Below are 13,666 nucleotides of genomic sequence, written 5' to 3'. Positions count from 1 at the left end.
GGGGGGGGGGGGGTGTCTCAACTTCATTCATTAGTTTCTCAACAACACTTGTACCGATTGCTGTTTCTTCCTGCTTACTAAAACAACAGAACCATGACAGTGATGTTACTGAAAGCAGCAGTGAAAATAGACTAAGGTTGGTCTTTTGCTTTGTAGCAGGACTCTAAGTGGAGGTACTGAAGCTACCTTCAGACTCAGGAAAAATGCATCTATTTGAAGTTAAAAAATGGTCTTTCTAATCAGAGCTAGAATTTTTTAATTAAACGCTTGCTGTGCCAAGGAAAACTTCCAAATCATCACTCATCTTTGGACAAGTGTTTTTTTTCAGGATATGAGGATTTGAGACATTCTTTATAGCATAGAAAAGATTCTGAAACACCTGTGCAAAAAGCCCCCAAACCTAGAACTAACTTAACACCTTCCTAATGCATGTTACATCATAGATTTCAGGTAGTACATATAACAGGCCAAAAGAAAATTTAAGGCCACTGAATTCAGAATTCCATTATCCATTTTACTTTATCTTTACCAGTCCTGCTCTTCACATATCTGCCCACATCCTACTAGAAATGAGAAGGCTCCTTTATGAACTGGCACAAGAACACTGGCATCCTATTGGTGACAGAGAAACCTATACTCCTGAGTGGCAGTGCCCTGAGTGTCACCCAGCACCATTAAAGCACCCTGTGCCTGTGCCTGGCGATGAGAATGGTACTTCTCTGCCTGTACTAGGGAGAAATACTGGGGAGGAACAAGGTGGGGTTGAAAATCTTCTGTTGTCTCTCCTTTTATTACAGTATCTTGCAGTACTAACTAGACCAGAGGCTGGCAACCTACCGCCTACAGATAGCACCTGACCCACAGACCTTGGGCTTCAGTGGCAGGGACAGGCAGCAGCAGCAGACACTTCTCCCTGTGCTGCCACAAGAATCAGTGGCACCCGTGGCTGAGACCTAGTGCCTGCCTGCCCATCTGTGACCCAAGATGGCTCATTCTGGCCTGCAGCTAGAAAAGGTTGCCTACCCCTAAACTAGACAAATGGGCAACATGTGGCTTCAGCTTTTATGATGCAAGACAGTTTATAAATTGAAGTAATTCTTTAGCCCAGGGGTAGATTTCAGATTATGTTTAATCTTGGCAGCCTATCTGGTTTCACCTGAAGTAGTGCCTGATGTAGCCTGATGCTTTTATGCCATCTGCTGCTTTCCCCTCTACATTTAATGTCATTTCCAGCTCTAATTCGATTCCATTAGTTGATCCAGGCCTCCTCCCTTCAAGGCAGTGTTGAAATAAGCATTAAATATATGGTTTTGTCACTTTATTACTTCTAAAGCACATGCAGACCATTTTGTGACTGGCTGCCTTCCTGGTTTCCAGCCTGCTCTCTGCTCACCACTCAGCAACTTCTACTTAAAACTCCTTCCATCTTCTTCCTCCTAGTGCTGCCATCTTCTACTGTAGGAGGAAAAGAGCAGTTCTGGGATGGAACTGCTCCGAGTAACAGTGCTGAGCAGAGAACAATCATGAATCTGAAACTTTGACTTAGCTGCCACCTAACTCTGGGGGCGCTTCAACTCCAAGTCACACAGCTTATGACCTTGAAGTTCCTCAGGCACCTGAAACTTATACTTCTGAACATGCGCAGAAGCATCTCAGTTTGAGAGGCCTAAACCTAAGCCTGAATACAACCCAAAAAGAAAGGCTCCTCTGCTGAAATCCTTTTCCAAGGAATACCCAACATGGATTGATAGGATCTAGCACTCCACAGACTGCAGTGGCAGCCATTCAATATTCCCTGGGTCACAAGAAAAACACAAGAGGCAGCATGCTGCTAGTTTAATGGACTTCAAGGATTGAGACCTAGGTCTCTTCTTCCACCCAGATGACTGACCCAATGAATCCTGCAGCCTTTTCTGCAGCGTGGAGGAGGGAAAGGAGGAGTTCTCCTACCCAAAATACTGATAGCCTTCTGGTTAGGGCACTCTCCTAGGAAATGGGAAACATTGGGTTTGAATCCTTGCAGGGAAAGACATTAAACCCAGGTCTCCCACATCCTGGATAAGTTAACTACCAGGCTATATATGATCCAGACCATAACCTTCAGTGTTAGAGACCAAACTGGAAACATCACCCAACTGGACAGCATTAATAACAGTTACCATACAATTTAACATACTGATCTTGCATTTAGAAAACCTGATATAAACCTGTTTGTAACCGTAAATGTGCTTCAATGTTTTGTAGTCTTTCCTCTACAGCCTGGTTTCCACAGTCACGAACAGGGATACTGGCTTTATTGGATCCATGTGCTCCTTCGGATCTAGTTTGAGGACCATAGGTATTTACAACTCTAGAAACTAGATTATGAGGAGACAAGATTAGTTCATGTACACACTTAATGTACAAGTCAGTCTCTCAGACCAGGAACTTCTCATTTGACTAACAACAAAATGAAAATGCTTTTTAAAATCAATAATAATAAACTAATCAACAAGTCAATTCCATTACAGTTTCCCATGTCATAAAGTCCTAGCAACATTTTAGATTGGAGGATAAATAAAATTAATTTCCCAACTAAAATTAAGGGATGGATAAAAACTGTAACTCAGGGCTTTCATTGCAATTTATTTGTAGTAAGGGCAATTTCTCCTCTCACTTACAAGGAGTGAAATATCAAGACTTTTTAGAGTGAAAATGTATTGGTCCATTAGGCACTAATTTGATTAATCAAGGATCCTGGTTTTCTTCGATTTTAAAAAAATCCCCAATTTTCAGTTTTAAAAAAGTAACTCAAAACCCATTTGTCTTTGATTAACATGAAAACACCACTGTATCTACATCTATATATTAATGGTGTTTCATTTTAATCATGGAACAATTTGGATTTTGAGTTACTTTTTTAAAACCAAATAATGGGAATATTTTTATCAGAGAAAACCAGGATCCCTGTTGATTATACAGATATAATGTCAAAGCAAAAATGAGGATTGGATAGTGTAGGTAGAAAGAAGAGTAAAGAAGTAGTCATAATCTTATGGTAAAGGTACAAATCCAGTCTGTTTTGAGATTAAATGGGAAAGGATATCTGGGAGAATCAAAAAAGTATTAGCAAGGAGCTCTCAATCTCTGTTATTTGGGTTAGCAATTTGGGGATATTTTTGGATCTGCAGCTGCTTCCAGGTGCTCAGTAGGCTTCTCCCTTTCCACCCTCTGTGCATGGCTAAAAGATTTTGACATATCTTTGCATCAAGGTTAATAAATATTACCCACTCCTCAGCCCCCTTTAGGTGGGTTTCTGGCTGCATGTTCTTCTTGGATAAATCTGAAAACCACACAGAAAACTTCAGATGACTCAGCATACAGCCTCTCTACTACCCTGGCATCTCTTGCAGGAAGTCTATTACATGTATACTCCTCAATCTACATTGGCTCACTCTCATTCCTTTCCAACTGCAATTCACAGTGCTGGTTCTGACCTAGAAAAGGTTCTGAGCAGTTTGGGTTTTAGCTAACTAAAGGGCCATGTTTTCTTCCCTATAATATCGTGCCATTTGAGATTACTTGAGACTCTGCAATTACCTGCCTCAATACACTGACCAACAGTTCTCAGTAGAACAGTTCTTATGTCTGAGATTCACTTCTGCCATCTCCCTTTTAACCCAGAATCTGAATTTAGTTAGTTTTGCCTGAACTGGTTACATTTAGAAATATACTGTGAAACTAGTTGACAGTACCTTCTGAGATTTATTTTTTTCTGAATGGGAGAAGAAAGTAGACAGAAGAGGTATAATTCTAGTTTTCAGGAAAAGAGAAGAGTTATGTTTGTATCTGTGTTTAAAATAGCAAGTTGTATATGTGGCTGAACAGCATTAGGCACATTTTACACACTTACTTTGGCTATACATCTCTCTTCTTTAAGACCATTTGCTCTGTTTTCTTTAATTTTCCCTTCTTAAAATACTTGGGAAACAAGCCAGACTGCCAGTCCCACAAAACTCCACCTGCTACAATCTAGTCTCTCCTACCCCTTTAAAACCATTAGAATAGTACGAAGCGGAAGAGGCAAGTGCAAAATCTTTTCTGTCAAAGCACTAGCCAAAGAATGGAATAGGTTGGAGAAGAGAACAAGCCCTTTCACCCAGACTGGGCAAGGACAGGCTCCTCTCAATAGGAGAGTCCTACTCAGCAACAAATGAAATCAAAGGAGTATTAAAACAATGATGCAATCCCTGTGATAAATCACAAACTGTACAGCTGTGCAGTACAACAATTCTATGCTTAGAATTTGTGTTTTCCTCTAATTTCAAGAGGGAAACAAAAAAATTAATTTTAAAAAACTAATCTAATTCTTCATCTAGATTAGTCACAGACCATTAAAACCAAACAATTCTTAAGCCTACATCTATTCTGCTCACCCTTTAAAAACATCTTTTATCTCTGTCAATGGCAACAGACTAGTTCGCTTTTGCTTCTAGCAAAATACTCTTTCAGATTCTCATGCATTAGCACATTGCAGCAGTCTTTGAATCCAAAATCTTGCAGGGAAACCATTCAAAACTGCTTTCATTAACCTTGAAATCAATACAAAAGTTTCCATGGTTTTTTAAAATGTTCTATAAAAGACACATTTTTAAAACACCCAAATTGAGCCAAATTTGATCTTCTTTTGTCCCACCCACCAATGTTAATCAGAGCTTTTCTTTCTGGAAAATAAGTAAGTACATGGGTATTAGAAATGACTGCTTACCTTTTACATGACTTTTAAATCCAGGGTAAGGTGTGAAAACTGCATCTGTTCTGGCACAGCTGTTCTCTAAGAAAATTTTGAAAAAGAATGTGACCCTAAGTCAAGAGTTCTCAAGCTTGTTAGACTCGACCCATCCCTCAGAAATGCAAGTTCTTAGTTTCTGCTCATTTTTTGACTAAGGAAAAATACTAGAACAATTCTCATGTTGCAAAAAATTCAAAGACAATGACAGGTCAGTTTGTCCTGTTTTAGACACTATGGATTCCTATTTGAAATCTGTTGGTTTTATCTTATGAATCCTGTGTTTGTGTTTCCATACTTAACAGTGCTAATACTGGGTGGCACCCTTAAGAGGATCACATGGCATCTGCAGGTATCACAGCATCCTGATAGTGAAACACTGTACTGCCCAAAGTACTCATTCGTAAATTAAAACATCTTATTACATTATTGGTTTTGCCACTTCTACCTTAAATGTCCTCATTCTATACATGTAAAAGACACACGCCCCAGTTGAGCAAATTTCACATTTGCCTAGCCTCATTGTATTTGATGGGGCAACTCCCTCCTGTAAAGTTGCGCATACACACAATGCTGGTGAATTTCCCCTAAGGCGCACACCCCAGTTTTGGGGTAAAGCGTGTATACAGTAAGCAAATGATTATTTCATAATGGCCTTCCCCCAAGTGGTTTTTTAAAGCTGTTTCTTCAATGTTTCCCTCTTATACTATATTTCTCTCTTACTGGAGCATGGTCTGATTTGGTATTCTTGTTCCACTTCTCAACCTCCTTATTTTGATAGTCTATGGCTTATATGATTTGTTGAATTGTAAACTCTTACAGCACTGAATATTAACTTGTACCGTAACATTTGTATATTATTCCTGTCCGTGTTCACTCACAGCTCCATTAACATTATGAACATAAATACAAAAATTCTAGAATACGCATTCTCTTTAGTATGCATATTCACTTACTACAACTTAAAAAAAAAGCAAGTGACTTAAATAAATGTTTATCTAGCATCTTTTATGGTAGCTTGTAACCTTCAATGTTTCTAAGGTTATTTTAACATTTTAGAATGTTTATTCATTCCACCTCTATTTAATAAAACATATAAACCTTTCATTTTATAACAACTTATAATGATCTTTCATATCCAAAACTACGCGAGTCACATATGTTATTATGCACATTTAGGTTCATATACGCTGGAACTATAATGAAAGAATACAGAGAAACTTCAATATCTTACTACTTAGGTTATAAAATGACTGTCTTCAGAAGCTGACAGTGACTGTACGGAACAAAAGCCTGACTGTTTAATGCAAGACCCATTTAAAAAAATACATCAGTGACTTAATGTTTAAGATACTTCACATTTTTCCTACCTTAACTACCTAGTAATTTATATGAATTAGAAAGATTTTTTTAATATTACTTTGTTCAACTTACAACATATAACTGATAAGACATTTCTGCACTGTAATTCAGTTAAATTGTGTTCCTATTAAAAAGTCAGCAACAAAATAACATCATAAAGCAGACATCACATTTAAACTTAAGTTTTAAAAACAAGTATAATATTCTTCTTTCAGTACAGATGCTATTAACCTTTAATACCAAGAAAGTAACCTCTCCCAATGATTTCTATATCACACATGCAACTGATTAAACTTGACTTATTTTTAAAACAAAGTCTGTTTTAAACTATAAACTACACATTTTAAAATAAAAAGTAGTAACTGCTAGGAAGATTAAACACTGACTGGATAGTTACCTTGATTACAATCAATAACATTGCAAAATTCCCTGACGTTATTTTCATTGATCTCTGCTTGTTTCCTCTCAATAAAGGCCGATATTCGCCTGTCAATCTGCAGGTAATAAGCATGATGGTATATATTTATTTCAGTGTTCACATTTAAAATTAAAGATTTGTCATTCCTCAAATCTAGGTCACTTACTTCTGCCTTTCCAGCTTTTATCTGCACCACCTCTGGATCAAAATTAATATGAGCTTCTTTCAGATCTCCAGAATCATAACTCGTGTATTTTTCTTCTATCTGTGAGTTATTATCAGCTAACTTTGAACTCTTATCACATGTCTTGCTTTCTGCTTTACCTGTAGTTTCATCATGGCCTGTGTTTTCCTCTTTAATTGACGACTGGAGTTTTTCTAAAAGAGGCTGAACAAAAATAATATAGTAAAAATTTAAAATGGCCCTGCATTTTTAAATATAGTTTCTAAAATACAGTGATTAAAAATGTGAGAGACCACACAATATCAATTTACAATTCACTGTAAGACCAACTAAAAGTACAGCACTTCTAAATACTGATATACACATATTTTAGATCCTTGTGATCTGGCTTTTTATGTGCGTGTGCATGTGTAGTATGAAACCCAAAATCTAGGAGCAAATCAGTCTGTTACTCATCTGTTATAAGCCAAATCACAGCTTCAGTCTTTGGCACCAATACCACTTAATTAACATGTCATTCAAATGCCTACTCAGAACACTAAGGCTTAGTATTTTTCCTCCTTAACATGAAAGCCAGTGCTCTCACTCTGTAAAGCCCTTACTTTACCACCACATCACAAAATTCTCCACTTGAAACTGCAGTTGCCCAAAGAGTATGAGAGAACACAGACATGGAATATATAGGTGTTATCTCGGACACAGGCTTTTCTTGATATGGCTGATTATCTACTTAGGTCATGAAATTAAATGAGAAGGAACTGATTCTTAGCTACAAAATAAATGGTTATCATTCTACTGAAATAACTCCTGCATAATAGGTAAACACAAATTATACCCCAGATTTTTCCCTTTCTACAGTTAATGTCTCACCTGAATTTTATACCTTATTTCTGCCCTACAAAACCAGAGCTAATTACTACTTCTAAAATGGCAGGATTTCTGCCAGTCAGGTTTCCTGAAAAGGAATGAAATGGGTATGGTATAGCCAGGAGACTGCACATCATTTTTACTTGCTTTTAATTTTGCATTTATTCTTTTTGCTTGCTGAATTGATGGAAACTCCTCCCTACAAAAGTAAAAGACTTGTTTCTTATACATACAGACAAGCAAATGTAATGAGTTCTTTTCCCTCTGCTGCCTTAAATTCAATAGAGTCACAAAATATGTAAAGTTAAAAAAACAGATGCATGCACATCATCACCTCATAAATGTTGTGTCACGACCCATCAATACCACTACAGTTATTAAATGGTAAACATTAAAAACTATTAAAACTATACCACACACAACATGCAACTATAGCTACTACTTTTGACAGTGCCAGAAAGTTTCAAATAGTTAACCAAAGTGACAGTAATGGGGACTGGCTACTTGGCAAAGATGAGGCATTAATGTCAAAGAAATTACTCTTTCTAAAAAACTATGCTGAAAATATGTTTAATTGCACTACGACACTCCAGGATGTGTCATGCTGGGATAATGCCACTTCTTGAACCACTGAAAGCACTCCATGTGCCTCAAAACTCACCCAACGCATGGAATCATTATCATAGCATGACACACACCTGCCGTGTCTTATTGCTTAATTATAACCCACCATAGATGGAAAATGTGCTGAATTTACAATGCAAGTCTAGGAAATCAACAAGGATTTGTTCAATCTCCTTACCCACAGCGGCCTGGTAGGCTATTCCCATAACTGTTCTGATAACTCTATAAGATAACAAGTTTGAGTACCTGTGAAGTGTGGTGGAATCCCAAAGGTATAATATATTTGCATCTTCTTCTTTCTAAATTTAGCAATTCTAGAGCAAAACAATTGACGTTTTAGAGAAATAAATCTAACTACATTTAATTGGTGATCCCTGGCCAAGTTTAAAACATCCAATAAAATATTTACCTGCAAAAATAAAATATGTTGCTGAAGTGCGCTAAAGAGCAACGTCGGCTGGAGTGCTGATGTGCTTTGAAGCTTGCTCCAATCAATTACAATTTTCACCACATCATCTCCAAGGTTAAGCTTCAAAAGGGCAAAACAAGCATCATCACAAAAATTACACCATTACGCTGTATTAAAGAATGTCACAGAAGTATACAGGACTTGTACAGGACAACAAAAATTCTGTCCCTGATTGCATTTTTATCTGAGGGAAGAGGAAAGGTTTGAAATGAGAGTTATAACTGAAGACAAAGCAAACAGTCATTCCCTAAATAAGTTACTATATAGTGTGAATATATGAAGAAAATCTATTTAAAAAAAACATTCTTTGGTTAAGCAATGGCACTGCTATTGCATTAACATAATAGCTTCTTAACTTCTACCAGCTTAAGCCAGTCTATTAGATCAGGTTACACCAACAATTACACTAAAATATTTTGGCTATATTTACTATTATTGATTTTTATTTAACTGGTCAGAGAGAAGAAAGAAGCAACACCAAACAGCCAATACAATGTCTTCATATAGTTTATGACTTGCTAGTGTTACAACAAAAATATGGGGGGAGGGGAGGAAGTGTCAAATTATCCCCCTGATTCAAAGGCATGCCAATGGTCACAATTCCTTGTAGGAGCTGTGGGTGCTAAGTGTTTTTCCAGACCACACCTTCAATTCTTAAGGAAGAATGTAAATTAAAATTTTCTACTGCGGGTGGGTGGGAGGTGAATCTTTAACAAATTCCCAGGTTAAGCAAAACCCAGACTATGCAACACAATCTTTCCCACACAACAGAGCCAACTTTAAAATACAAACAATTTTCCTTTCTATGCAATTGACTCAAAGTACATAAACACCAATGCTCTATGAATAACATTCCCTTTAAAAAACAAAGGTGCACACCAAATGCAAAAGTTTACTTTTAAGGACTACAAAAAAGCCCCTTCATCTTATACTACCAGGTGTTTTGTTAATAATTGCTAATCATATGCATACACATTCATGTACACCTCATTTCTATTGCAGTTAACTGTTTCTCTCACAAGACTTGATCCTGAGAAGTGAAAAACATCTGCAATGCTTATCAAAGCCAAACAGATCTTTTTCCCAACCAAATAAGCCACTGGAGGCTGCCCCAAATTTAGTGTACTGTCCTATGCTCAGGTAAACTCTTACTTGAATCAACTTGAATTCAGGATGCTCAGCTGTTCTCAGAACTGTGCCCAGAATTCCCTATACACACTCCCATATTTGTGATTTTAGGCTAATTTTCACAGGTATGGCAAGCTTCTAGGGTTTTAACAAGAAAATAATCCATGCACAGGCTGCCAAAACAGCACCAAAAAGCACACCTTTGACATGTACTCTAACAACAGGGTCTGTCTAATGCAGTGTTTCCCAATCAGTGCGCTGTCAGAAATGAACAGGTGTGCTGCAGAATTCTGCCATGGCAATGAGCTACAATAGGCATGAGGATGGGGAATGCCTTAATAGGTGTGCCATGGAAAATGTTTATTAATGTAAGTGTGCCTTAGGCTGGAAAAGGTTAGGAAACACTGGTCTAATGGCACCAAATATGGGTATGTATTTACTTCTTGATGAATTCAAAATCTTTTTTTAAAAGGGGAAGACATCTGAAGGTTAAAATATGAAAGATAAAAATCTAAAAGCACACTATACAGAAAGAGATTCAAATGTAAATAAAGTAAATATATAGGACTGCTAGCAGTAGTTTGCAGGCAAAGCAATTAAAATACTAAAATGACTGGGTAAGCACTGGAACTGTCTTAATACTACTCCTATCTGGAAAGGAGTCTGATCCTCCATTCTTTATGCAGGGAGAATGGCTGGATTAAGCTTAAGATCAGGCCACAAGTCAATTTGCAGGAAAGTAGATAGGGTTAACAATTCTTATGAAGGCAGAAAAACTAATGACCTAAATAGCAAGTTTACAGAACTTTTTGCTATTTACCAAACTACTAAAAACACATAACATAAGCTAAATCTTTCAATCTTTTTGTTCACGTTCATATAACACATCATAAATCTCTCTCAAGCAACAGGATTTCCTCTTTTTCAGTTCTCAATCTAAACCCTGGATAGCAGGGGGGGAAACACGTTTTAGAAACTAGGCTAATGTTAGAATACCTCATTTACTCAAGAAAATGAAGTTTTATTTATTTCTTTAAGCCAGCATTACCAATCACATACCTACATGTGCACACAGCCTGAGCTGTTCTATCTCCCCCACTCCACAAAAAGGACACAGTGTTTTGAAAACTATTCATGATTTTCGTTATCCTGTCAGTGGTGGTAAAGACATGCATTCAACAGATTAAAAACATGCATCCCTCAAAGCTCCCCAGATAATCTTTTTTTCTGCAAATAAAGCAACAACTATATGTTTCATTCTGGCTTCTATATAGATATTTCAACATGTGAAAATTTAGCAAGGTTTCTGAATGGGAGTAACTTGGAGATTAGCAGTTTAAAATGCTAAAGAGGCATGTTTATTCAAGCAGCTTTTAAGTTATGAGTAAAGAATAGTCCCTATAGCAAAGCCAAACCCTATAAATCCACACTTTTGTGTAAACTAGTGCGCTAGCCTTACACATTTTTTCTTACTATTTACTGTTTCATTTGCCTTAATTATACCTGTAAGCAGTATGATAAGTGGACTGTAATGTTTGTGTTTGATAGTAGTTATTGCAGCTGCTACATTTTCATTGGCTGATGGTCTATTTTGCAGCAGTTTACAGTACAAGCAAGCCACTCCATCACAAAAGATATCCCTATGTGTCCCAACAGTAGACTGTGTTTTAGACTAGAACCACCTTGTTATGAAATAAAATTACTGTGGCTAAATTCTGTTAAGCCCCCTCACTCACTTCTCCATAGTGAAAACACTAGGTTCAGAATCCTAGATGCAGCACCAACATGGCCAGGCTTTGACTAACTGGTGAAATGCTAGAAGCAGCAATAGAAACTACTGTTTTTAAAATGGTTAATAGCCTTTCAGCTAGTTTGGAGTGTTGCTGTAGCCATAGTGATCCAGAAAATAGGCAAAGAGCAAGGGATTTCTGATTATATCTTTTACTGGACTAACTGTATAGTTAGGATCTCTCTTTTAAGATGGTGGACAGATTGTGCCAGATTTAGGCATGTGGCTGATCTTTTGTTTTTCACATAAATTTAAAGATTTGATATTTTGGTTGCACTGCATAGTACAAGAAGAAAAGTGATTTCAGAATAGGAGACACATTGTGATGGCCAGAGAACAGGAATTCTTCACTCTACTTAGTTCCTTTAATTAACAAAGAATTAGTACAGATGCTGGGAGGCATGTCTAATAGCAAAATGCTAACTAATCTTCACAAAATTCCAGTTGGAAAGGTAGGCAAGTGTTCTTATTCATTTTATAAATAGGAAAACTGAAAGAATGTGGGCTTTAATCTTTAGGTTTTCAGGTTCTTAATGCTGGGGTCCCTCAGTATTGGAGGGCCAAAATGTTTAAGGGCCTGAGAGATACTAAGCAGCTGTTGCACCTGCTTCACTTGACAAGTACGGCCTGTGTAACTACCAAAAAAATAAAAGTTATTGTCAGACTGCAGAGAGTTAGACTGGCAGACAACTGAGCGAACCAATATCCGATGAGACCGAGTTCTACAGAAAACAGCCACCAAGCTGCACATGTTTTTCCATTCTTTCCACTTACTCTTAAGTCATTGCTTACAATCTTGGGACCCTGCAAAACACCTGAATTCACAAACAAGAGCAGTCCCACGTCTGCGGGGATACCAGGGACGTTTCCACTGCTCATGGAACTGGGGATGCACGGCACCAGGAGCACCGAGCAAGCCTGCCTCTCCAGGAACCATAGCATCCTGACCAGGGCTCCCCCAGTCCCTTAAAGCAGCATTTTTCAACCCATGGGTTGTGACCCAAAAGCGGGTCACAAGAATATACAAAAAAGGTCAGGAACAAACTTTTAAAGGAGAATCCTTTTTTAAGGAGAAAAACGTGGGAAACTGTGGCTTTTCCCTTGCAGGCAGACAGAGCTCCAGCCTGCGAGGGGTTGCGCCAGCCTCCCCTACTCCACACACTATGTGGCTGGAGCCTGAGGGCAATGGGTCAGGATGGGCCACTGACGTTTACAAACAGGCCCTGGTACAGAAAACGCTGAGAAGCGCTGCCTTAAGGGAGCTTCTCATCACGCGAGCCTTTAACATCCAGCTGCCATAAAAGGAGGCCGCAGGGCCCCCAGAAACACGCTCGCGGGCGGCAGAAGACCGAAGAACGGGTGGGCGCCGGCCGTACCCAGGGCGCCCACGGCCAGAGAACCAAGCGACCGACCCCGGCAGGGCCCCGCCCCGGGGAGGCGTGAAGTGGCGACCTGAACCCGGGGAACCCCAGTGGGGAGCGCCCCCTGCCCCCGCCAAGCGCTGAGAGAAGGGGGAAGGTGCGCAGCCACCGAGACTCGCCCGGTCCGGTCCGGCCCCGCCCCGCACAGACCTGCCCAGCCAGCTCGGCCAGGGAGCGAAGGGCGCCGCTCAGCGCCTCCCCGGCCGTCGGGCCGGCGCCGACCTCCGGGTCGCAGGCATAGGCCGGGCAGTCGCTGGACTCCGCCACGGCCGCCATGACAGCGGGCCAAGGCCAGGGCCAAGCCCCGCCTCCTGCTGCCGGCGCGTGGCTATGACGGACCACGCGATCCCGGACCGCCGCCCCGCCCAGCAGCCTGACGGGCGGGTTCCGCAGCCAATCCCCGGGTCCAGCCGCCGCGAGGGGCGGGTCCTGCGGACGCGAGAACGTAGCCGCTTGGGCGTTCGCAGCGCTGACCCCGAAAGGGTTACAAATTGCTTTGAAAATCATCCCTGGAAATGAAATTATGTTCCTAGCTAATCGGCATCCTTTCATTCCAGTGGCTACCATTGACTTTAAAAATATACAAGTGCCATATTCGTGCTGACAACGATCTATGTATTTTAACATGGATTAATG

At 39.5% G+C, this 13,666-nt stretch overlaps 1 protein-coding gene across 8 annotated transcripts in view; it reads right to left on the bottom strand.

The window, feature by feature from the left end:
• MBIP (MAP3K12 binding inhibitory protein 1) overlaps positions 1–13,331 on the bottom strand; it is an 18,136-nt gene extending 4,805 nt beyond the window's left edge. For 6 of the 8 annotated variants that reach the window (XM_019518871.1, XM_019518873.1, XM_019518874.1 and 3 more), the window contains exons 1-6: positions 13,181–13,331; positions 8,633–8,752; positions 6,715–6,936; positions 6,528–6,624; positions 4,748–4,813; positions 2,208–2,357 (exon numbers count right to left, since the gene is read on the bottom strand). In XM_019518871.1, the coding sequence (XP_019374416.1) occupies positions 2,208–2,357; positions 4,748–4,813; positions 6,528–6,624; positions 6,715–6,936; positions 8,633–8,752; positions 13,181–13,306 (781 nt within the window). In that variant the 5' untranslated portion in view covers positions 13,307–13,331. Of the gene's footprint in view, positions 1–63; positions 380–2,207; positions 2,358–4,747; positions 4,814–6,527; positions 6,625–6,714; positions 6,937–8,632; positions 8,753–13,180 lie in introns of those variants that run through there. The other 2 variants (XM_019518877.1, XM_019518875.1) reach the window with 2 other exon arrangements.
• Between the last annotated feature and the right edge of the window lie 335 nt (positions 13,332–13,666).

This window comes from Gavialis gangeticus, unplaced genomic scaffold (assembly GCF_001723915.1).
Source record: "Gavialis gangeticus isolate Ggan-Ray unplaced genomic scaffold, GavGan_comp1, whole genome shotgun sequence".
NCBI classification, from domain to species: domain Eukaryota; kingdom Metazoa; phylum Chordata; order Crocodylia; family Gavialidae; genus Gavialis; species Gavialis gangeticus.
This window is presented reverse-complemented; position numbering and strand designations above follow the sequence as displayed.